The sequence below is a fragment of the Halictus rubicundus genome, chromosome 1 (genome assembly GCF_050948215.1).
Source record: "Halictus rubicundus isolate RS-2024b chromosome 1, iyHalRubi1_principal, whole genome shotgun sequence".
Lineage (NCBI taxonomy): Eukaryota > Metazoa > Arthropoda > Insecta > Hymenoptera > Halictidae > Halictus > Halictus rubicundus.
Window position 1 is genome coordinate 6,841,001 of NC_135149.1, and position 24,328 is coordinate 6,865,328.

General features: G+C 34.0%; 1 protein-coding gene across 4 annotated transcripts in view; it reads left to right on the top strand.

Annotated features, from left to right (window-relative positions):
* Pgant9 (polypeptide N-acetylgalactosaminyltransferase 9) overlaps nucleotides 1-24,328 on the top strand; it is a 537,713-nt gene that overhangs the window by 498,662 nt on the left and 14,723 nt on the right. For all 4 annotated transcript variants that reach the window (XM_076786727.1, XM_076786738.1, XM_076786719.1 and 1 more), the window contains 2 exons: nucleotides 1,978-2,106; nucleotides 14,773-14,883. In XM_076786727.1, the coding sequence (XP_076642842.1) occupies nucleotides 1,978-2,106; nucleotides 14,773-14,883 (240 nt within the window). The remainder of the gene's footprint in view (nucleotides 1-1,977; nucleotides 2,107-14,772; nucleotides 14,884-24,328) is intronic.

Below are 24,328 nucleotides of genomic sequence, written 5' to 3' on the forward strand. Positions count from 1 at the left end.
GCGACACCATCGTAAACACAAGTGTTCGTCATATTTTTAAGCCAGACTTTTTCGAAAACAACGCGCCAGGTAAAGGTATATGGACCTAGATTTTTGATTTATTTTTTCATAGATGATAGGAAAGCAATCTCGATTTCTACCAACAAATTCATGGCTGATACGTCAGTCATATTTTTTTGTACAAGCAACTACGTTTAGGTACACCTATTTCAAAATCGAACAGCACGACATGTCATCGGCAGTCCGTTTTAAACCGCTATCGTTTTAGTCGATCCTGTTATTGAACTCCACCATTGTAAATTAATTATTTACGCAAAACTTACAACAGATTGTTGTGCAGTTCAATTACATACTAATCTGTTGCAAATAGTTGAACTATATTAAAGCATCATTATTATATCATATAAATTAGAACTACATCAAAGCAAGTTGCTGATTGTATTAAGAGGATTAGTAATTCATTGATAGAGTAATTGTCAATTTATAAATTTGACGAATTTTTCTGGAAAATGTTTAGGTTGATGTAAACATTATGGATGAAAAATAAAATAATTTACAGAACAATTATGAATGAAATGACATAGAAATGTATTATTCAGAAGTGAAAGTGGAAAGGCTTCTCCTGTTGTCTCTTCAGATAATAATTTATAGATCCAATTCTTGATAAAAAATCTACAGATCCTGAACAAACGATTATAGGTGATAATTTTTTTATTTAAATAATTTGACAAACATTCATTCGGTTTCCTGTACACTTTATTGTGTAAATAGTTCGCATATATGTCTATGAGTGTAAAAGAGAGAGATATTTTCATTACAAGATATTTATGTAAGAATTGATTGCCACTTCAATATGTACCCTCATTAGATATAAATAACTTTACAATATCCAATAATAATTTTATTTTTCATTATTCTTATGGACGAAGACTTCTTTCTACATGACATCTACACACTCTGTAAGTAACATATGTATTTCAAGACATTCCATATTGTAAAAACTTTGAGTTGATAAAGCAATGAAGCCAATATTTGTAAACGTGAACAATACTTATTCAAGTATTTCAACATTATTAAGATTAAGCAATAATTCTACGCTGTATTTATAATCTAATTAGTAATTATACGCCATTTCACGAAATGTATCCCAAGTAATAATTTTGTGCGCATATTTATTAACATGTATTTTTAATAGAAATTGATGAAGAAATGCGTCAGCATGTTTTAATTTTTTATGTCGGTTTGAACCATAGCAGTTTGTATTCCTTTTTGTACTTGGGATCAATTGTATGTGATCAATTAACAAAAATATGTTCTTCTAAACCTTCATAAATACCAGTACATTGCCATAACTACGTTTTAAAAGACTCAATTATATCAGTTTTCACGTTCGTGGCTTCTAAGTCCTCCACCCGATCTTGAAATGTTACGACCTCGCCTACACGTACCAACACTTTCGAAATCCACCAGTTATTCCATTTTCAATTAAAATTCCCCGCCCCCTCCTCAGACTCCATCACGAGTACACGCGATAAGGCGACAATAAAAACCGCCCGGAACGTCCACCCAAGCATGTCGTCACCTACATACCCTGCAACAAAAGAAATTTCACGACACCGTGTATGATCGCCGAAAGATTGTCCAAGATTCCTCGTGCATCAGCCACATAAATCGTCCTTTCACCCCGAACAAGTATCCCCATTATTCCACTTCGAGGCTCTAAACTCCAGTCCATAAAAGGCTCCCCGTGTTTCTGCTCGCCCTTTATTTCTTCCACCGGTTTCCAGCGCCCTTTTTTACGATTATATCTCCTATCCCCTAGCTGAGACCTTTAAATCCGTGCCCCCGGTAACGACGTTCTCGTATTTCCATCCTTACCCCTTTCCACCATTTCCTTCGAATCATAGTTGTTCCAGTCGTGGACTTAACCGTGGGGACCGAGTCTAGGCAAGATTTCTCATAATCCGCAATTTACAGGGTAACTACGGGGACGTATCGGACCGTAAAACGCTGAGGAAGAAGCTCGGCTGCAAGTCGTTCAAATGGTACCTGGACAACGTTTACCCGGAGCTCTTCATACCAGGAGAAGCCGTGGCTTCCGGCGAGGTAAGGATTTCTCACGTGTTCCGCCCCCCCCCCACCGTTCGCGGTATCTTTTCTTCGCAGGTGAACGCCGCTATTGGAATCGACCGGCTGCCGAGGCGGCCCATTCGTTTCTCTAACAACGTTATCCGCTACTTTGATCCATCAAGGTGTTGAGTTACCATCTAACTGGCTCGGAGGCTCCCACCACTAGGCAGGATAAATGATCGAGAGGAGGTTTCCTTTTCGAACGTTCCCTCTCTCGGCTCCCCCAGTTGCGAGTAAGGTGAACAAACGCTTGTAACGTTTCCTCGAGGAGCTCTTCCAGCGACATCCTCGGGAGCTGCGCGATTGCGACTGTGTTCCTACGGTTCCTCTGTTTTAGATCGGGATGATTCTGCGAGATGGAATACTGCTATTCTTTTCTGAATTTCTTGAGTTACGGGGAATGTTCTGTAGTTGTGGAAATTTATTTAGGAGTCAGTTCCTTACGTTAAAGTTCACTCGGTCTGACAGAATGACTGGCTTTAGTTATTCGATTTTCTTCTTTATTCGAAAAGAGATTTATTACAACATAGCGAACTACATTACAAACCATAGTGTACATTGCAGAATAAAGTGTACATTTATGCGAGGTACAGAAAGACTGCGGTAGACTTAAAATAACAAGAACGTCAATAACATTCAGAGGAAAAACAGGGAAAACGGAGAAAAGAAAAAGGGAGGGAGAAAATAGGTATCGTACAGAAAATAGTTATTCTACACCCTCGATTCCGTGGAAATTGATGTAAGAAAGGTCCAGCAAAAATAACCTTGAACTTGAGTTTCAAGATCTAAAGTTTTTTCTCATTGTCAATCTGATTTTATTTATACTCGCGATCGAAACGATCCCGATAGCGCGGATTTTGAAGGTTTCTGTGACATCCGATCGGAAATCGATCTTCTCAATCGGCTTGTTGAAACGGTGGCTGTTCTCAACGAAGTTGGTAATCATTGGATAATGGAAGCGAATCAAATGTGGCTCCCTGCAAAGACGTTTCCCTCGGGCCACTGCCGAGACATTCGATTTCGATTTCGCGATTAAAGCCCTCCTACTTCGATCCTATACCTCGCGGCTATTGTCCTTCAATCGTCTCCACGACTTTACGTATGTTTTCTAAGACAATTGTTATTGAAACGCAAATAGTGGCATTCGGATTTCAATCGCTAGATTCGTCTGTGTCTGACTATATACGTTCTTGCACCACTTCCGATTTAAACATTTTTATTCCCTGTCGAACTTTCGTCTTTCATTATTTGGTTATGAAAATATAGAAAATCATTTTCTAATCATTTTTTTTTTTAGATCATTGTGGAAACGTAAATTTGAAACTCAATTGGAAAATTTAAGTGACATTGGAACCTGAATGATCAGACTTATTTTCAATCGGCAATACTAATGATTTATAACCTTGTTACAAAATCACTACTTTACAGTTTAATTTTCTACAAAGAAAAATATTTTTATATGTCTTTAATTAGGTAACAATGTGTTTGTAAGTTCCAAGCTTGTTGCTTAAGCATTTCTCTTTAATGATTAGTTTTTAAATAACTCTGGAGAGTACTATAATGGTTTCGGTGCAAAACTTTGAAAAATACATAAACGCATACATAAATACATAAATAATAAAATAAATTAAAATAATAAAATAATAAAGTAAATTGTTTACAAAATATATTTCTTGTTAGACGTATTTTCTTATACTAATGCTTCATAAGTGTTTTATCTTTACTACTTCAAGTATGCATTATTTTTCTCTTAAATACATATCAACCAAGGATAGAAATATATTATAACAATCTTGCAATAATATTCTTAAGAAATTATGAATTTACGAAACACCAAGCAGAAATCGTACATAAATGGTCAGTCGTGCTTTGTAGTTGTTATTACCATTATTATAATTCCATACAAGTTCAATTTTACATTTGGAATCCACTGATTTTATTTAAAACCACGTTTGTGTTCAAGAATAGCAGTTTGTAAATTCAAAATTTTTCAAAAACTAAAATATTCCTAAAACACCAAAATATTTCATTGTTCCTTGTCAATTAACCATCATTTTATTATAACATAATCTTGTAGGAAGCAAGCGAAAGTAACAAAATGCTGCAGTGAAAGTGGAATGTATGCGGTCAGACACTCCTTGAATGCTCCCTTTACGCTCCCAGCAAAGTTAAACCATTATTTCTAATGGACCAAAAAGCTTCACATGTAGCATCATAGTAGGATATTTCTAAAATGTCGTAGTATATCTTCCTGAAAATTCAAATTAGTTACACCTTAACAATTCAACACAAACAACTATTAAATAAAATTAATTAATTCAAAATTAAGAATTGTTATAGAATATTTATAGAATATCATTGCCATTTTTATGAATCATTTATTATTACGTAAAATTATGTATAAAAAATAAGAATTTATTCTAAGATCCACGTTCCAACATTTCAAATTCACAAAACAATGAAGTTTTTAAAATCAAAAGTATTCATAGCAAATCATTTAAATTAGCAGTAATAACATTTCTATTTCATTTTTACTCTTACCTGTTCTTATTGAACATATAACACATTATGTTATAATTATAGTTTCGCAAAATTTTGAATATGAAAACTGTTGTTCTTGACCACAAACGGTGAGCGTAAATGAAATGAATAGATTTTGTATGTACAATTGAACCTTCATAGAATTATGATAATTGTGATGCAAGTACATCACATAACTGTTGTAATAGCATAAATAATTAAGAATTAATATTGTAGTTTTTTACATATTTTTAAATAATGCATTTTTAAAGTGATATGAATAACAAATTTATGAATTAGTAGTATATCAAGCAGAAAATATGTATTCTATAAAATCGTCTACAAAAATAAGAATTTATTTAAAGATAATAATATTTCTAATTCATTTTCGTCGTACAAAAACAAGAATTTCGATCTTTTTATTTTTTCAATCCAAAAATTTCGAAATCAGTCGAAGCAGTTGAAAAGCTGTTTCGAAATACATTTAGACACCGGGTGTTCCCCTTGGATTTCCTCTGATCTACATTACTATTTACATACCACTTTTTCCATTCACTGCACAGTATTTCACGTCGCAACTCCCCTGTAAAATAGTCACGCAGATCGTACGAAACGCAGTAAGAAATTTCAGCACTGAATATCCTCCGCACAGTGGGTAGATTCTCACGGCGAACGTTCTACTGAAAAATATAGCATAGCTCCCTCGAGCGACCGTGTCTCGCCGATATAGTGATACCGTAGTGAGGTAACAGGCAAAGGTAAAACAAAAGGAGCAAAGCGGTAGAATTTGACAAAGATCGTACAAATATCGACTTTAGAGTCCGTCGGCGATGGGGGACGCGGAAACCACGGTTCGCCGAGTCCGAGGGCCCAGCTTTGCACGTTCCGGGATTGACAGTGCATTAATTCCGTTTCCATAGAGGATTCATGGGCAACGACGATCAATCAAGTTTCGATTTATTTCCGTCGTGTCGCAACGCCGGCCGACGTCTGGCAGCCCTCTGTTTCGCTGCATTCGTAATTGCGAAATGATTGTCGAGCTTGTCGCCGATAATCTCGTGGCCCCGTGGCCCCCGGTGCTCCTACGGGTCATTACATTCTCGACCTCGTGTACGAGCACTTGATCGATGGCCAAAGCGTTCGCCCTGTTATCGAATTGTTGCGAGACCGTGGTTCGTTTCTTAATCCGACCGCGTCCATGTTGAACCGAACAATCGTCAACGAAAAAAACTCTACACACTTTCTTGCCACTCAACACGTTACTTAACGACGGGTTTTCAATACCGTAATACACACACACAGATTTGCTTGGAGCTTCTAAATGAATTAAACGAGAGGCAACATTATTCTTCGCTTGAATGCAAGTAAAATTGGATTATGTATGGTCAGATGTATTCCCTACTGTGTAATTATTTACACTTTTGCGAAATCTCTGAGACATTTATTGATACTACTTTTCAATCTTGTACTAATTTCTTTTGATACAAATCGTTATTAAATTTACACTACTAGAGAAATACATTTTGCTTTATAGCATTTCTCTTAAACTTAATTAAATTAAGATTTAGTTGATGCTGCCAAAAGTTATCATTTTCTTCAGAACTTTTCAGAATTTTTCATAGTAACTTCTTTTATAGAAATTTTTATTTTAACCGTTATGTCAATATTCAAAATTTTTTTAGAGATTCAATAATATTGACTTAAGTGTCCACGTACTTTTTATCTGCTGTGTACAGCATTGAATTGGTTTGGTGAAGTCGTCGATTTGTTTTAATGTAATACGATAATTTTGAATTTGAATCGATTTTTTCATACTGCGTTAATCCAGATTTATCGAGCTTTCTAAGTCGTATAATTTTTATTCATTTTGATGTACAGTTTCATGTAGAAATGAGAGGGTAACCTTTGGCAGCATCAATTCAATTTTAATTCAGTTTAGTGCTTTTAGAAAAATGCCATAAAGGCGAAAGTTTATTTGTCAAGTAATGTAAGTTGAATAACTGTTTGCATCAAAATAAATTGGTACAAGATCCAAACGGAGTATTAGAGTTGAAGAAACAATTTCGCGATTAATAAATGTCGCAGAAGTTTCGCAAAAGTGTAAAGAGTTATTCAGCTCAGAATACGTCTCATTCAAGCGAAGAATAATGTTGCTTCTAGTTTAATTCGTTTAGAACTTCGAAGCAACACAGCTCTCTGTGTGTGTAATTGAAAAATTCATTTCTGCTTTATCTTGTTCAAACAACGTGTCACAAGAAAACTGATGCACCTTCGTCTTGTCGGTGCTCCAAACGAAACACGTGTCATTCATAACAGATTAAAGCAAAGTTCCTTGGAGACGTCACAATCGATCATGAACAAAAAAGAGAAGTATAAAGACGTAGTTAGTGTGCAGTTTGTAATGGATTAGTCCTTCTAATAAGAATCTCTCGTTTCTAAAAGTCTGGCATTCTTAATGACAGGACCGTTTTGATTCAAAGATAATAATGAAATTTTGTATTTACAACAATTATTAGTCAAATGTATTGGGATTTTGTACAATTGAAAATCTTACACGATTGAAAGTTAAGATTGAAGATCTTGTACAGTCCGTACTTCTGAAATGGAACAATATTTCTCAACAATAACGTTTTTCTTGTTGCTCTATCTATTTTATTCATTATTTAATATATTTCCTATCATAAAGTAATATGTTTCAACATTTGTCAAAGTTCATAAAAATTAATAAATATTGGTTAAACAGAACCTGAAAATATTTTAAAACTTAATATTAATCGTTCAGGTGGCTATACTATATCACTGTCGAGGTTCAGAGCAAGTAGAAGTGATCGGTATTGGTCAGACAATTGAAAAAATGTCTTCATTCTGCACTTTTGTGTTCTTTTTACTTGCGGAAACATTTTCATCTTTATTATGCTACACCTTACATCGTATAATAACTAAGTGCGTATAATAACTACTAATATACACAAACTGTAAGATTTTATTGAATGGTACGATTTCCAATAGAAGTCGCAGACTTCTAACATCGTGCACGAGATTCAGGTTAAAGGTACACAGCGTTAAAGCAAAGCACGAAATATCCAAGTTGCGTGATACTGCAATTCACGTACGAGCAGGAAGCCCTTAATTCGTGTATTTATCAAGGATCTAGTAGCAGACGTAAAAGAAAGGTAGGATTACAAAAGAGTCCACGATTACAACACCCAGAGATCAATTTTTAACTATGACTAGTAGTTATGACGTTTCTTGCGACATTACTGCTGTCGCAAGTTAAAGAACTGTTGAAGTAACATTAAGCACCACTGAATATGTCATTTCTTATTCTTTGATTTCAATTTATGACAAAATATTTAAGAACATTTCCGTAAATGTATTATTTTGTGACGACATTTAATTAAAACCGAATTCTTAAGAATGAAAAAAACATAAAAAATAAATATTAAAAAATTATATAATAATAATATATTATTAAATCAAATATGTTGTATCTCATTATGATTGTATTATTTTTATATATATATATTTTTATCTTCAAACAAATATTCCTCTAGAGGAATTTCAATTTTGTTCATCCTAATGATTTTCCTATTTATCTGATTTAAAGCTACTATATCTGTGATGAATAATTAATACCTGATTAGACTTAATCGATCATCTATATTTTATAATAATTACAAATTCATTAGCGATACAATCAAATATAAATTAAGAATATTATACAATGCTCTAAATTCTTAGACATATAATTTCATACTGGTTACTACGTATTGAAATGTATTGGATTATTTACGCAATAGAATTTATTAGAAAGAGTAAACTTTAAACATAATAATATAAAATATTGTAATTTATTATTGAAGTACTGTAGTAGAATTTCTGAGACTTTTAAACAACGTACAAAGCTCCATAGATCTACGCTTTCAGTTATGCTATTATTGAAACAATAATATTGACTATAAATTTTCAAAAGATCCTTGTACTTAAGATTGGCTACAGGGACTAATTTGTTATAATTCAGTGTGTTTTAAGCAGCACTTGCAACGCTAAAACTTTTCTTTCTCCGCGCATTCTACCTTTCTTAAGCCACTTTAACCTTCTGCTCTCGTACTTAGTTTACGAGAACGGCGTATAAAAAAATGGGAGAAGTTAATTGAGCGTTAAAAGTGTTATGAATTGCTCACGAAGGGAAACAGCAAAAAAGAAGGGAAGGGAGGTGGGGCAAAGCTGTATATTTTGCTCACGCGATATCGTGGCTTACACAGCATTTAATTGCCGATATGAATCGTCGTTTCATCGATATTTTAGACACGTTCCACGATGACCGACGATTTTTCTCTAAGAGCAAACTGTTTGCCCGAATAAATCAGATATAAACGAAATGCTGGTATTAATATTTTCGTGCTCTCTGCCATGTAAAAATAATTCGACCGGTATCGGTGTTTCCGTCAACTCTACTCATTTACTCGCTTTAATTGCGTAGAAAGATTGAATTTTTCATTCACCAGCAATGCTCCAATAAATACAGATGTTATTTTGCCATACCTGTCACATTTGTTCACCTGCAAAAATTCTTAATATATTCTTTATCCAATGATTAAAATACGTATAAATTCGTACTATAGCTAAGAAGTAATATTTTGAGAAATTTTTAGGGGTTTAAGTATTTCTGCTGGTTATAATGTGCACGTTTTAGAAATTAATAGCTGTTAAAAATTAGTGAAAATTGCAGTTGATTTTATCCGAAATAACCAGCTCAAGAACTAATTATGCAACGATCATAGTTTGAAGTTTACTTATAAGTAAATAGGAGAACATTGGCTACATTGTATTACTAAATTGTTATTATTATTGTTATTGTTATTACTATATTGTATAAAACATATAACATTGAGTTTAATATACCATTTGCATTGCTGGTACTTTTCAAATCATTATTTTAACTTTCAAATATTGCAATTATGAATGAAACTGCAGTTTTTTAAAAATTGCATTAGAAAAATTTGATTTTTGACGATATTACAGTGCAAAGTATGATCTTTCAGGGATGACGAGAGTTTAGATCTTAAATCTGCGCGAATTACCAATTATCCGGATCGCTCTTTGTCGAGAAAAAGAAAACCGTGGACCCGAAAAGAACAAGCCATAAAGGGGTAGAAAAAGGAGAGACGCGAGGATTGTCGGCGAAAGCATAAGTTTGGCGCGAGCGGACGGCGAGTCCAGGGGAAATTGTTATTTCGCATGCGGCGCGAACCGCATTCCGAAGCGCGCGCCGCGTGAAATGCTTCTTCGTGGAAATGTCCGGCCATCTTTTATGCTTTCTTCCTTTTTCCGCCGAATCCTCCCCCCTCCTGCCCCTCTTTTTTCACTATTTACCCGTTGTGCAAGAGTTTTCTGCAGCCGTCGCGCCGCGCCGTTGAGAATGCCGGTGTCGGTGCGCGCGCGAAAGAAAAATATGGCGAAACGCATTCCATTCCACGTTCGAATCGAGGGTGAGAGGCTGTGGAGAATGCTCGCGGAGCTGGAAGAGGGTTGTGATCGATACGATTTCTATGTTATAACCTCGGACGACGAGCGATTCTCTCGGAGGTTTTGTGTGGAAGTCGATCAGAAATGCTTGTACGAGTTTCCGTGTGCTTTGTATTTGATTGTTCAGGGGCGAACTGTTTGGAATTTTGTAGCCCGTGGACATTGAATGCTTTATCTAGCCGTAGCTAGATACGCATCAATCATCCCTTTTCATGTTTTCGAACGCACTTCCATCTGATCAATGTTAATCCTCTTGTTTAGGTTAATAGAAATCACTTAATAGCTATTGACTTTAGAAATTTCTAAAAGTGGAAGTGGAAGTGGAATGTGTCTGATCAGACATACCTACACTGAATTCTTTAACCCACGTCCTTTGATGTTAACCCTTTGCACTCGAAGCAATTTTAACTCCAAAACGAAACAATTCTTACGACCTAGAATATTTCCCTCCTATAGATTATTTTTCCGGTTATACATACAAAAATGGTGCAATTTACTCGTACAGTACTGAAGTGTTTAGTAATTTATTAAGTAAAAACAAATTTAATAAAGTTAAATATATTTTGAATAATGATACAGCAATTTTTAGTGACGCCTTACAGTCGCCATTCGAGTGCTAAAGGTTAAGTCTCTTATTGAACTGAATTGAAATAGCTTATTAGTAGACTCCGGATCTTTATGGGAAATAAAAAGTTTGTGCATCAATTGCAAGACACGGGAGCTAACTATAAATTTATATTTTTCAGTAATAATTTTCTTGCAGTGGAAATAATATATTAATACTCTTCGGGTCCTCTAATCGTTTCACGGTTGTAAATTGCACCTACTCATTATTAGTATGAGTAGAAGTAACGAAACGCTCAAGTGAAGGTGGAATGTATGTAATCAGACATGCAGTAAACTTTCTGATCTCCACTTATTGAATAGGAATAGCTTATTAGTAACAGTAGGAATAACGAGAAGCTTAAGTGGAAGTGGAGTGTATGTAATCAGACATGGATTGAATTTTTTAATCTCCTCTTATTAAACTTAATAGATATGACTTATTATCCATAAACGGTAGAAATAACGAGAAGCGTAAGTGAAAGTGGATTGTATGCGATCAGACATACAATGAATTTTCTAATCATCTTATTTTGAACCTAATAGAAGTAGCTTAATTGTTAACAGTAAAAATAACGAAGATCTGAAGTGAAGGTGTATGAAGCGAAGGTAGATGATCAGACACACAGTGTGCATTATAAGTTTATACATTGTTCTCATACGTTTAGCATTGTTACTATTTCGAAAATCCAACAATTCCACGATCAAATAATAAACCCATAACAAAAGACACAGAGGAAACCGCAATAATCGACCAAGCGATAGTTCACCAGGACGTAGTCCTCTCGCAAACGAAACTGAAATTTAGTGTCCCCGTTCACGAGGAAAGAATTGCTCATAAAAATGGTTAAGTCCACATAGGAGCCTCTGAGCCACTCTAATAAAGCTGACGTCGAGGATCGAGTCGATGGACCAGCCAGAATTATATCGGAACCGTCGACGATAAATCACCAGTTTTTATTCTAGCTAGATGCCGACGACGACCACGACGACGACGATGACGACGACGCCGGAGAGGAGAAGAGGATGAAAGGGATGAAGATGCTCGCGTTGAAACTGCAGCGACCACAGAATTCTTGCATGCACAGGAATCGAAACTGCTGACCGAGCTCCGTGACTGAATGCGCGCCCACGCTCTCTCTCCCTCCCTCTCTTCCTCCCTCTCTCCCTCTCTCTTTTTCTCTGAATGCACGCACACGTGTGTACACCGCCGAAACCACGAATCCACGAACTCGTGCGTGTATTTTCGCGAACAAAACATTCAGTCCCGGCTGGTTTCCGATTTGTTGCTGTTTGAGAAATGGAACGTGGCCACGGCGAAACCACGGCTTCTCGATCGAGAGTTCCGCAATGATTCTGTGGTCGGAAATTCGATGAGCCGACGCGAACTTCTGAAGTTGTCGAACCTTCAAACGGAATGGTTATTTCGTGCTACAGATTTCTTACTTTTCGGAGCCACGTTGAAACCGAAGCGACGGGTAAACTGATCGGAGGGTTATGCAGATTTTCTTTTTTGCAGGCTTCGAAGCAAGCTTTTGTAAATTTGTAGAAGACAAGCTCCGAAAATGTTTGAATTTGTAATATTTTATTTTTACATTACTGGAAATGTCGGTGGAAAATGTGATGTAAAATGAAATTCTGTTTCCTTTATGCGCTGTTTCGATACAACAGAACGCAGAATTTCATTTCATGTCATTTTATTTCTGAATAATTTCAGTGAAATGGAAAATAGAATTTCATTTTCTTTCGGAACAACAATGTCGATAAAACGGGAACTAAAATTTAATTTAACTTGACTTTCTTCATGAAAAATTTCAGTAAAATAGGAAACAAAGTTTTTTTTCATTACAATTCATTCTCTTCTGGAATAGTTCCAGTAAATTAACAATGAATTGGTATTTTGTTAGGTATTATCAAAGCTTGTATTTTATAGGTTTATAAAGATTTTTGTACTTTGCCAACGCGCAAGTTTCTGCAATGTAATTACGAGAAATTGATAATTCGAAGTATATTTTACACTTTTTCTTACACAAAGTGTCACTATTTTTACTTGTATTACAGTTTATTTGCAGCTATGCAGTTTTGTGAACACTATATATCAGGAGGGTTTCAAAAAGTAATCTTTTCACTTGAAAAAATTTAAGTCGCACTTTTTATTTAGAATCAATTTATTGAATTGTTCTGAAAGAATGTACAGCATAAACTGCAGTGACGACATTCATTTTTTTTTAATTAAACAAACATTTAATTTTACAATGTTGTGACCGAAGTTTCTATTATTTGTTAGTGATAGTAACAGTAATAATGTTTCATTGCTTTTGTAGTGGAGGGTCGATTAGTACGATGGAATTATTCGAGACGAGAATTGATTAATTGGGATATTTATTGATGGTGTTAATATATTTTTAAAACGAACAAAATTCATTCAAAATGTCATTGAAATTATTATTTTTCGATTTAATTTGCCTATAAGCTTCGTTTCAATTGTCATATTTGATGCATTAATTAACCCGAGGAATGAAAAAGTTTACCTATACTCGGACGCAAGTAGTAGTCGAAGTCTCCCAATGATCAGACACGGAGCAAGTTGAATACAACAAGGTTTACATTGCTTTAGCCTTTCTCTAGGACTAGATCATTTCAAAATGAATTAAAAAATTCAGTAGTTGCAGTTTTCAACTATAAAAACTGATTGATAAGTTAATAAATAGCTATTGACTAGAGAATATTGTTAAAATCCAGAATCTTATTTAATCAAACAAAAATAATATCAAGAAAAAACAGTTTAAATTTTAAGAAATTCACTTAAAAGTTGAGCAGTTTTATTTTATAGACAGAATTCCTAAATAATTACGATAAACATTACAAACAATAGATTACACTAAAAATAGTTGCGCAAATGATTACTGACTAGAATATATTCTTAAAATTGATTATGTTTAGTCAAAGAATAAAATAATGACAATTAAAAACGAACTAATTAAAAAAATAATTATATTAATTAATTCAGGCTAAAACAAGTCAATAAAAGAAATAAGCCAATAAGAAAATCATAATTCTAAATCGTCAAATACACAGTGAAAAAGCACTCGCTAACATGTATATGTATAATACACCCGAAAATACGCGTAACGAAGGTCTCATAAATAAACACAAAAATAAGCACAACACGTTGCCGTCAATAAATATCTCAAGTATCCGTCTCCAAACATTTCTACGTAGAAGAAAAGCCCTTATCGGCACTTTCACGCTGCATAAACTGTTTAATGGGCAGAACACGCTCGTAAAATCAACGCTGCCAATCTTCGGCGCGCCAGCGGAACGACGGAGAGAGAGAGAGAGAGGGAGAGAGGGGGGCGGGGTAGAAACAATTCGGAATCAATGAAACCGGTGGTTTCGTGTAACACATAAAGCTTCGCTCGACTCAAAAGAACCATTCACCGATCGACGCGAGACGAAAAGGAAAATCTGCTGGAGCGATGCCCGAATACGATGCCCAAACCAGTCGTTCGATTTTTTTTTCGTTGTTCCGAACCGGTTCGACAACTTTACGAGGTCGCGTGGCTCATTCGATTGTTACACTCGTATTGATTTGTGTATCTTGTTGTTCCAGCCGCGGCGCAACGAAATTTTTGCGTCGCTGCGAATATTTCTCTTCGATCCACAAACACCGAGAGGAGAAGGGCGGCGAGAGCAAGGGGCGGGGCAGGGTGGTTGCAAAATATATTTTCGATAGGAAAACGCGTCGGGTCGCTCGGCGTAAAACACCGACGCGAAAAATATTTCGTGGGATAATTCTATTATTTCTTTTTTTTGGATGCATGACGCGAACGTAACCTCGCCAGGGATCGATTCCGTTCTTCTCTTGGTGTTTGTGCCGTTTACACGCGTAAATATTCCACCCTCTACCCCCACAGTCCAAACAGTCCTGACTAACATATCGGCCTAACGTCTCTAATCCCGCAAATGATTGTACTAACTAATGAACAGGTACGCAATCTCGGAGAGGGAGGTAGCACCTGTCTGGATTCGCCGGCACGCAAGACTGACTTGCATAAACCGGCCGGACTCTACCCCTGCCATCGACAGGGCGGAAATCAGGTACAAATAGACAGGAAGCTGGCTCTGTCTCTCGTTCGGTGTGCGGAGTGTCTGGCGTTACTGTACGGGGTGTCCCGCTTCAAAAAGATTGTCTAAATATTTTCCTTATTTTGAAAAGTTTCGACGGCCTGTATTATTTATAATACGAACAATATAAAATGGGTGATCGAATTATTCAAGTCATTGTGTTATCTATAGCATTGCTAAACGTATATTTCAGGGACCAAAAATAACAGTTATTCTAAAATTTTCTACGATAAAAATCATTAATAAAAAATCGATTATTATTGAAATTGAATATAATCTACACAAAACATAAAGAAAAAAATTCGAAGAACAAAATGATTCAGAAATATCGATTTTTATACTTTTTGGTTATAAATAGCAGTTATTAGTGCCCATAACTGTTATCGATGAAAAAATGTTTCGATTGCTCAAAGCAGAAATTCGATCATCGATGACTGTTATGAGCGACCGAAATAAATTTCTCTCATTGATAACAGTTATACGTGATCGAAATAAACTCTCATTGACAACTGTTATAAGTAATAACATTTGCCAACAAGAGAAAAAATTTTCAGTTACTTATAATTCTTATTTGTAACCAATACGATTTTAGTCGATGAAATACTTGTTATTCCATGACTTTTTCTCTTTTTGGTTATAACAGTTATGGTTCCTGGTATATTTATAATTTACAAACATCGACGACTTCATAGAAAAATTTCAGTTGGCTATTCGCTGTTCGTTTATGTAAAAATTGATTCTTCTAATGTAAACTGGTCGAATTATGCAGACAGTTCTGCTAATTGAATCGCTCATTTCAAATGTAAAATTATAATGCATTGGTGGAATATATGGTTGACCTGGAAAGCTAATGATAAAATGATTTATGCAATTGCACTGATAGCATTTAAATTGCATCAAAATATTTTGTTTTTCATCTGAACTGAAAATACTGCTAATTTTTCAAAACCGTTAAAAATTAAAAAGACTACTTATTTCATAATTATTATATTGTTCAAAATAAAGAAGATATTTAGATGGTATCTCTTTCATCTGAGACACCTTGTATTTAGTTGTCTGTCTTGAAAACTATTAAAGATACGAAAAATTATTTTTATGGAAGTTTAATGGCAGCAAATAGTACGAAATTTATTAAAAAAGTATGTTCAACTGCAACATACAAAACAATTTAATAGAACTTCATTTTTACTCTTAACAATTGGAATGCATACAACATATAGTACTGTGACAGCATTCTTAAATTTCTCGAACGTTTTTATTGTTTTGCATTTCGTCTACTTATTTCTATAATAACCACAAAATCCTTAGACTATTTATGTGATACGTGAGCCAAGTTTCGTTTTTTAAGTAGACCTCACATCTTCTTAAATAGTGTTTACTAGGGAGATGTGCACAAATTCAACTTTTATCGAATATATTTTCCATGTTTAATAGTCTTGCAGAATAAAGTACGCCTAATACGCTTAAAGCCACTGAAAATGAAGTACGTACTGTCTAAATTGTTGAATTTTTCTTCAAATGCACTATCAAATAATTTTTAGAAAATCTTGAATTCTCTTTGAAGTTAATTAATAGCTGGAAAATATTGTCCCATGTTGAAAGGAGTGCTCTCTCTCTCTTTTTCGTGTCATTTAATACCCATAAAAAAACTTTCTCATATCTTTAACAGTTTCCATGATAATACATTTAAACCAGACACCCTGTGGAGTGTCCCACAGATTTCCATATAAACTTCGCCAGTTGTGTTCTACAGCGAGAAATAAATGTAAAATGTTGTGTTGACACTTTGTCACCCAAGCGCACTGTGCAACTTGCATTCGGACAAGCTGCATTTTAGCAATGTGGCTGGATAAAATTACGGCATCAATTAATTCTATTTGGTTTTACAATGTGACTTTTGCTAATAAAGAACATAGTTGACTGTGCGCTAGTCACCATGCGAATTACACTGCATTAAAGATGCCAATGTTTCTAGTTTATCTTATGCGTGAGCAGTATAGTTTGTATTAATATTAAACCACACAATTTCAGATGTTTAAATTAAGTGTAACTAAAGGCAACTTCATTTCCTTTATAAATGATGCGAGTAAATTCAGAATTAAGTATACTTGCACTACATTATTTCAAAGTTTCTATTTTATTAATTTTTTTATGCACTTTAAATACATAAAGCGTACAGTCTATAATAAGTATGAGAGTAATATATAATTAAATATATAATTAAGTAGTAAAAATAAATATTTGAAACTTGAACTTCATGGCATGTATTTTTGCTATAAATTTTAATGTTACCTTTTGAAAAAGTACAAACGTTTTTAAATTACATTTTAGTCTCGAATTCTTTCTACCTTCTATTCTTGCAATTTTTAGATGTAGAACACACAGGCGAAATTTATACGGAAGCATATGTGACATTCTGTGTGCACTGTGCAATGATAGTGATGCTGTAGATTCGTGGTACTTAATGTCTCGTGTAAAATAAATCGTAATTACAGAAGTAACATTTTGTTGTACGAAATATGAGCTTCAAAAACATCGAATTTCATAATATTGGATGAGCCTTGACGTCGAATACGTTATATAATGTGTCCAATTACACTGTCCAACACCATTTTGAAATACCTGTTGGGTGAATCTTATAGACTTTGTCGTTCTAAAACCAAATCCGAAAGCAGAATTGCTCTATCACGCAACGTTTTCGAAAATATTGGTTTTTCTAAAATGCATGATTTTGATAAAAAATGACGTGTTACGTCAAAACTAAACATGCGAGAAAGTTCAGGTTTGAGTCAAAAGATAGAGGGAACTCTCCTCTACATATCCATGTAGCCAATTATATTTTTATGTACTTCCTAATAGTTGTAAATGGTTGTTAAAGTTTGAAAAAGTGCCGACGCGGGTACTTTATACGCTCTATTTTTGTGTTTATGTGAAAAATCCTTTATCTAGCAGGAATTTACTATACAGAAATGCATTCTACAGACATTTCTGGTAAAGAAACCATTAACAAAAAGTATTTGGTTCCCTTAGTATATGAGCAGATTAAGAAAATATTCATTGATAGCTTGTTGCAGCCTTTTCTCGACTCGCCAGGGCCGTTCGCTATGCGTACTTGACGTTGGTACCACTCAAATATGTCTTTGCTTACTATGTTTAATTACATACATTTTTTTTGTCTTTCTGGGTGCCAATCATTACACAAAATTATAAAAATACGAGTTATATTCACATTTCATTGTGGAAATGCTTAATAAAGAAAATTAAATACAAAAATTAATTTATTTCTGGTGTAAACAAATTTAAAAATGTTTCCGCCTTGCTTGACGTTTGTACATGGTATCTCGATTTTCAATAATAAGTGTCCAACAGTAATCAGCAAGCATCGCACATAAGGCTTTTCCTTGGTAACGTTTTTCGAAAAGGTTGCGTGATAGAGAGCAATTCTGCTTTCGGATTTGGTTTTAGAATGACAAAATCTATAAGAATCACCCAACAGGTATCGCAAAACACGAAAAAAGTTTTATTTTGTTGGGCAGTGTTATTTATTGTCATTCTTATTCAATATTATTTGTACTTATTTCACAGTACATTAACAATTAGTGTTCATGTACACTATAATTTTGTTTAATTCTTTTAGAATTAGCAGGATAAACCAAAGAAAATTAATTTTTACAGTTAAGGAATTTTCTAAATTAAAAATATAACATAATCATTAATTTTGAGTTACTCTGATTCATTAGCTTCTATAATAAATTGTTTCAAATTTTTATGAGAACTAAACGATACTGTGGCAATTATCAAGATTCATAAGCAATTTCAGTAGAAATATCCAGTATCGGTCAGACACGATTAAAATTTGATTTTCAGGGAAGCTAATCTTCATCCAGGAAAACGTTATTTCTGTTTTCGATTTACTATTCAAGGGGTATTAGACTACATGTACTCCTATCATTGTTATCACCGCACGTTATACTTCGGCCAGAATGTGTGTTTTTGTTGAACAATTTTTCGACTTGTGCATCCACTGAAACGAAAACTCGGCTTTGGTTTTTGGTTGTCCTTTTTCAATCAATCCTTTCTAATGGAAATTGTAAAATTTGCTGACATTATATGTCGTTAACTGAAAATGCAACACAATCAATAACGAAATGAAATTTCTTTTGTATACACTATAACTCATTGAATTTGACGATTTTTGTTATCATCGTCGAAATTCGCTAGTTTGTATACATTGAAAAGATTTGTATTGATAACCTATTATTACTCTGTTGATATTTTATTTCTTACCTCTTCTCTTTTAATTCTATAATTGTTATTACATTATTTCAATTGATTAGACTTTTTAAGTAACCCAATTTTTTACGAATTTTATGTTTTAGCTATATTTGGCTACATCTTCATTTTGTTTATATGGATTTTAATAAATACTAACAGGGCAGACATATTTTTTTATTTATATTTCTTATTAATATTTCAGTTTGCTTTGTTTTGTGTCTACGTAGCAAATTTTCTTTGTAGAATTGGTTTCCGCCAATAGTGCACAGTAAAATCAATTTCTCGTAACCGATAGAAAATCAATTTGGACGTTGAATATAAACGGAACAAGTTTTCGGATAAAAAATAAAAAATTGAACTCTCACAGGTTATTTGCAAAAAAATATTCCCGAAAAACTTTTCGAAGCTTTTGAAAATGATTTTACGAAGCCAACAAAAAGAGATGCGTACACAGAAAAAACAATAGTATATTTTTAAAAAATATCTACTGATTGAAATACTAAAAACTATACAGTTTAACTGTAAAGCGTAACCAATTTTAAAATAACATTGCATATGAAATAATAGCTACACTTATTTAGAAAGTAGAAATTTTTTAAAAATTCTAGAATAAGATGAAAGCTAAAAAGCATCTTAAAAATCAACTTTTTACTTTATGGAAATATCTACTCATTGCAATAACGAAAATGACGAGAAATTGAGTACATTTTATTTTGTGTTGCAATTCAATTATAAATAAGTGTCAACTCATTTGAAGATTTTATACTATAACACATATATGTAGGTGATAGAATCATTTATATTAAAATCAAAGATTTTACAAAAAATTCAAAATAAACCAAATGAGAAGAATGTATCTAGAAAATCATTATTACATTCATTCCCTAAGAATATCTGGGGTGAGGAACGCAATCACTGTGGGGGTACCAGTGCCTATATGAATTATACTTATTTTTAAAGAATAATGAATATTAAAAAAGAGAATAATTTTTATGTGTTATATATCTCTTTATTAATATCCATTATGTTTTAAGAAGAAGTAGAAGTAATATAGGCAACTGTGCCTACCACCACAGTAATTCGGATCCTTATCCTACTCAATAAAAGATTAAGAGTTACAAGGAATAAAATATATTCTGCATAGTTTAAAAAATGTTAATATTACAAATCGATCGTAAACAAATATATATTGGCTATCCCACGAATTTATATACACATACAGTCGACTTTTCGTTTCTCTCGAATAAATGCATCTGTGATCTAACATATCCCGAATCACCCATGCATGTTTACACTTACACACTTCCAGGCTTCTCCTTTGCTTGTGTTTTTCCGTCGCTTTAGGATCAGGAAAGTCAAAAAGAAAAGCAAGGACGACGACCCTCTCGAAAGCAGATACCGAGAGGACACAATGAACTTTCGAACGATGATTTTTCAATGAACTGTAACAAAATCGACGAAACGTTTTTTCGGTTCGTGGGACCGATAGTAATTGAAATTTTCTTGAATTTCGATTCAGATCAGACACCTGATTAGCAGCATATGTATAGACTCGCCAGGGAAACCGGAAGACTTACACCAGCCAGTGGGTTTATATCCCTGTCACCGCCAGGGCGGCAATCAGGTACACGAATTCGAAAATAGATAGGACGAACTGCTCGGACAAAACTTTTTTCGAATAATCGAGGGGCACGTGGTTGCATACTTTTGGAATTCGATCGTTCGATCAGGGTCCTTGATGGTGATGGGATATTTAAAACTCTACTTGCTTGTGGCTCACGATTTCAACCTAATTTACGACAAATCTTTACAAAATTGGAGTCTCCTCTGATTTTAACATAGCGAAAACTCTTTTTGTTTATTCAATTATAGATTTATACGTTAGGTTATATTAGATATCGGTTCGATTGTGGTTTGCTCAGTTTTCTTTGCCAAGTTACTACCTCAAAAATTACACAAAATGAACTATTCAATTGTTGAATTTGTCTTGGAATGCAACATTAAGTAATTTTTAAACAAAAGTAAATTTCTCTCTGAAATTAACATCATAATAATATTTTTATGCTGAAGGACTACTCTCTTAGGGAAACTATTTTCAAAATAGGAGTCACTTTCGATTTCAACCGAACGGAAACTCATTTTTGAATAAATTAAAATTAGATTTAGGTTAGGTTAGATTTCTTTTAAATTCGTGATTCATTAGAAGGGATCTCTTTTACTTATTGTTAATGGTGGGATTCAAAACATTTAGAGATTGATTCTCTTTCGGAAAACATATGAAATATATTATAGTAAATTTTATTCAACATAAATTGCTCAAATATGGTTTCAGGTGGTTATCTTATTTACATTGTCTATCTCAAATACTTCCTATAAATTAAATTTGTTTCACATAAAATTTATCCAAATTGCAAGAGAAAATCTTCGGGCTGGTAATATTTTTATGTTAGCTGTACCATGGTGCAGATGCCAACACATCTTTTAAACCCTAATCCATCTTTTATGCTTTGTCATAAATTTTATGTCTACACTAATTCTATTTTTTAATGTCGAAAAAAGATTCGTACAAGTAGAAAAACTATCTTGTTAATAATACAATTATTACAGAAAGAAAATTTATATTCATCTCCTTTCTCTTGCAAATGATAAATGATAGTAAATATTTATTTAGACACGTCGTTTGTGAATTTCTAAATCAGCTGTGGATTCTAGGCATTCATAACAGAAATTGGGTAGCTGAAATTTAAGAATTGACTTCCTCGATAACATTGCGATTATTAAAAAAAGAAAGAAAATTTCCATTCAGCCCTTTCCCTTAAAATTGATACAGTAAATGTTTATTTAAACACGACGTTTGTGAATTTCTAAATGAGCCGTGGATTAGAGGCATTCATAACAGAAATTGGGAAGCTGAAATTTAAGAATTGACTTCCTCGATAACATTGCGATTATTAACAAAAGAAAGAAAATTTCTATTCAGCACTTACCCTTAAAATTGATACAGTAAATGTTTATTTAAACGCGTCGTTTGTGGCTTTCTAACGAAGCGGATTTTAATGATTAAATAATAATTTTAATAATTAAAGGCACAACAAAAATGGACACCAGAGATTTAATAAATAGACGGACTTTCTTGTCACTATTACAATTATTAATTCCACGAATTCTTTTCCACGGAAATCTTATTCATACATTCGAGTGCGGTATGAACGTGTGATGAACATAACAGAGTCTTTCAGTAGGTCAATTAAATCTTCCGCCATTCGAGCGGCCGGTTCTGGCAAACAGGTTAATGTTTATTCGTACGTGAGAAGAAGATTAATTCGACGTTTAGGTGTCACGGGACTGGAAATGACGACGAGATAGTGACGGCGCGGCGCGCGGAGAAACTTGACTTGGGTCATCGCGCACGAGAGAGAGAGAGAGAGAGAGAAGGAGAAAGGGTTGGACGATTGATGATCAACTGCGCTAGATTAGCAACGTTACTAATTGCAACGAAATGGGTCGAGTTAGCGTGCAAGTTAAATGGGTAAACGTGTCGTCAGCTAATGGTCGGTTTTTCTCCTACGTCGGCGATACTTGTTCCTGGCGGAACGATTATCGTAAACGATCGCTTAGCGGAGAGCCGGTTCATCGTTTGCACAGACTATGTCGGTTTGGTAACTGCGGCGAAATAATTTAGTGCCTCGCATTACACTGCGAACCAGCTTGTTTGGGAACGGATGCGAAATTTTCGGCGTTCGATTAAACGCCGCGCAGCTTCGAAATGTAAACCGTGTCGAGTATACAAACGCACGGATTAGCAATTAGTAATTGTACGACAAAAAGAAATTGGTGATTCTCCATTCGGAATTGAAGGGGTACGATGACATACACAATTACAGTTTGTATGATTGATGTCACTTTGACAACGGGAGAAATAGCTTGAATAAAGTTAAAGACTCTTCATTAAATTCGGATCAATGCAACACTTAGTCATTGTTTGTTTCTAATTTTCAGAATTGAATTCAAATTGACACCATTGAATTAATTTTATTTTAATGATACGATGAATAGGTTTTGTTATGAATGCCAAAAATTCAATTGAAAACTTCTCAAGAGACGTGTTTTATAAAAATTGTCCCTTGTGCTATTAACAATATTTTCATATTAATTCGCTCACGCGGATATTTCTCTCATTACAATAAAAAGTTAATTCAATTACTGATTTGATTTTTATAAAAAAAAAAACATAGGAAAATTGGAGTTTGCACAAAGACACACAGTTTACCAGTCAAAAATATTTTATTGTTATTTTGTAGTTATTTTAGAAATATATTTATTGAAACAATATTCCCATTTCGTATTTTAATGAATTGTTTGGAAGCTCTTGGAGGAGTTTGTTTTTTTATAAACATGCGCAGATTACACGAGACTAGCTTTCGAGTGAAAAATTGAAAAACATGATTGAAATTGTAATTGGTTATTAGGGGGTTGAAGAGCCGCAGTAGGTCTATTGAATCGGCCGTTCAAGAATTCCCCGTGGAGCTCTTTTTCACCAAACGTGGCATTTAAAGCTCGGTGGTAGTAAATCGAGCCCCGGTAATTGTTATTTGAAAATAAAAAGCACATCAAAGGCACAATTAAGGGGTCGTAGTCAAATGGAATTTTCAAGGGTTGCGGGTTAGGCAACTTTTTCTTGGTCTAATACGGTGCTTGAGAATTAATAGTAGTTTCAGATGTAGTTAATTAAAACAAAACAGAAATAACAGCATAGTGCAAACCACAATTAATGGTGAGGACTCCTGCTTAAGATTTCGAAACCAAATTAGAATTTTTCAAACATTCTCTGTGCAGCTCCGTACACTCAGTATGAAATGCTTCTCTGCTCTACTAACGTTGAGAAACATTACGTATGAATTACATTGATATTCAAACGTTTAATATATAAATCAATTGAACATAATTAAATCTGATTATTTGGAGATGAAATAATTGCCTTACGGTGATGGTTTCCCGAGAAAACATACATTTTTTTATAAATATTCTTCGCACTTCTATTATCAGAGATCGTAAAAGGTTGTAAATATTATTTATTAGAGACTATATATCAGGTCAAAACACAAGTTGCTAGTCGTAATAGATACATGGTTTACCCTATAGT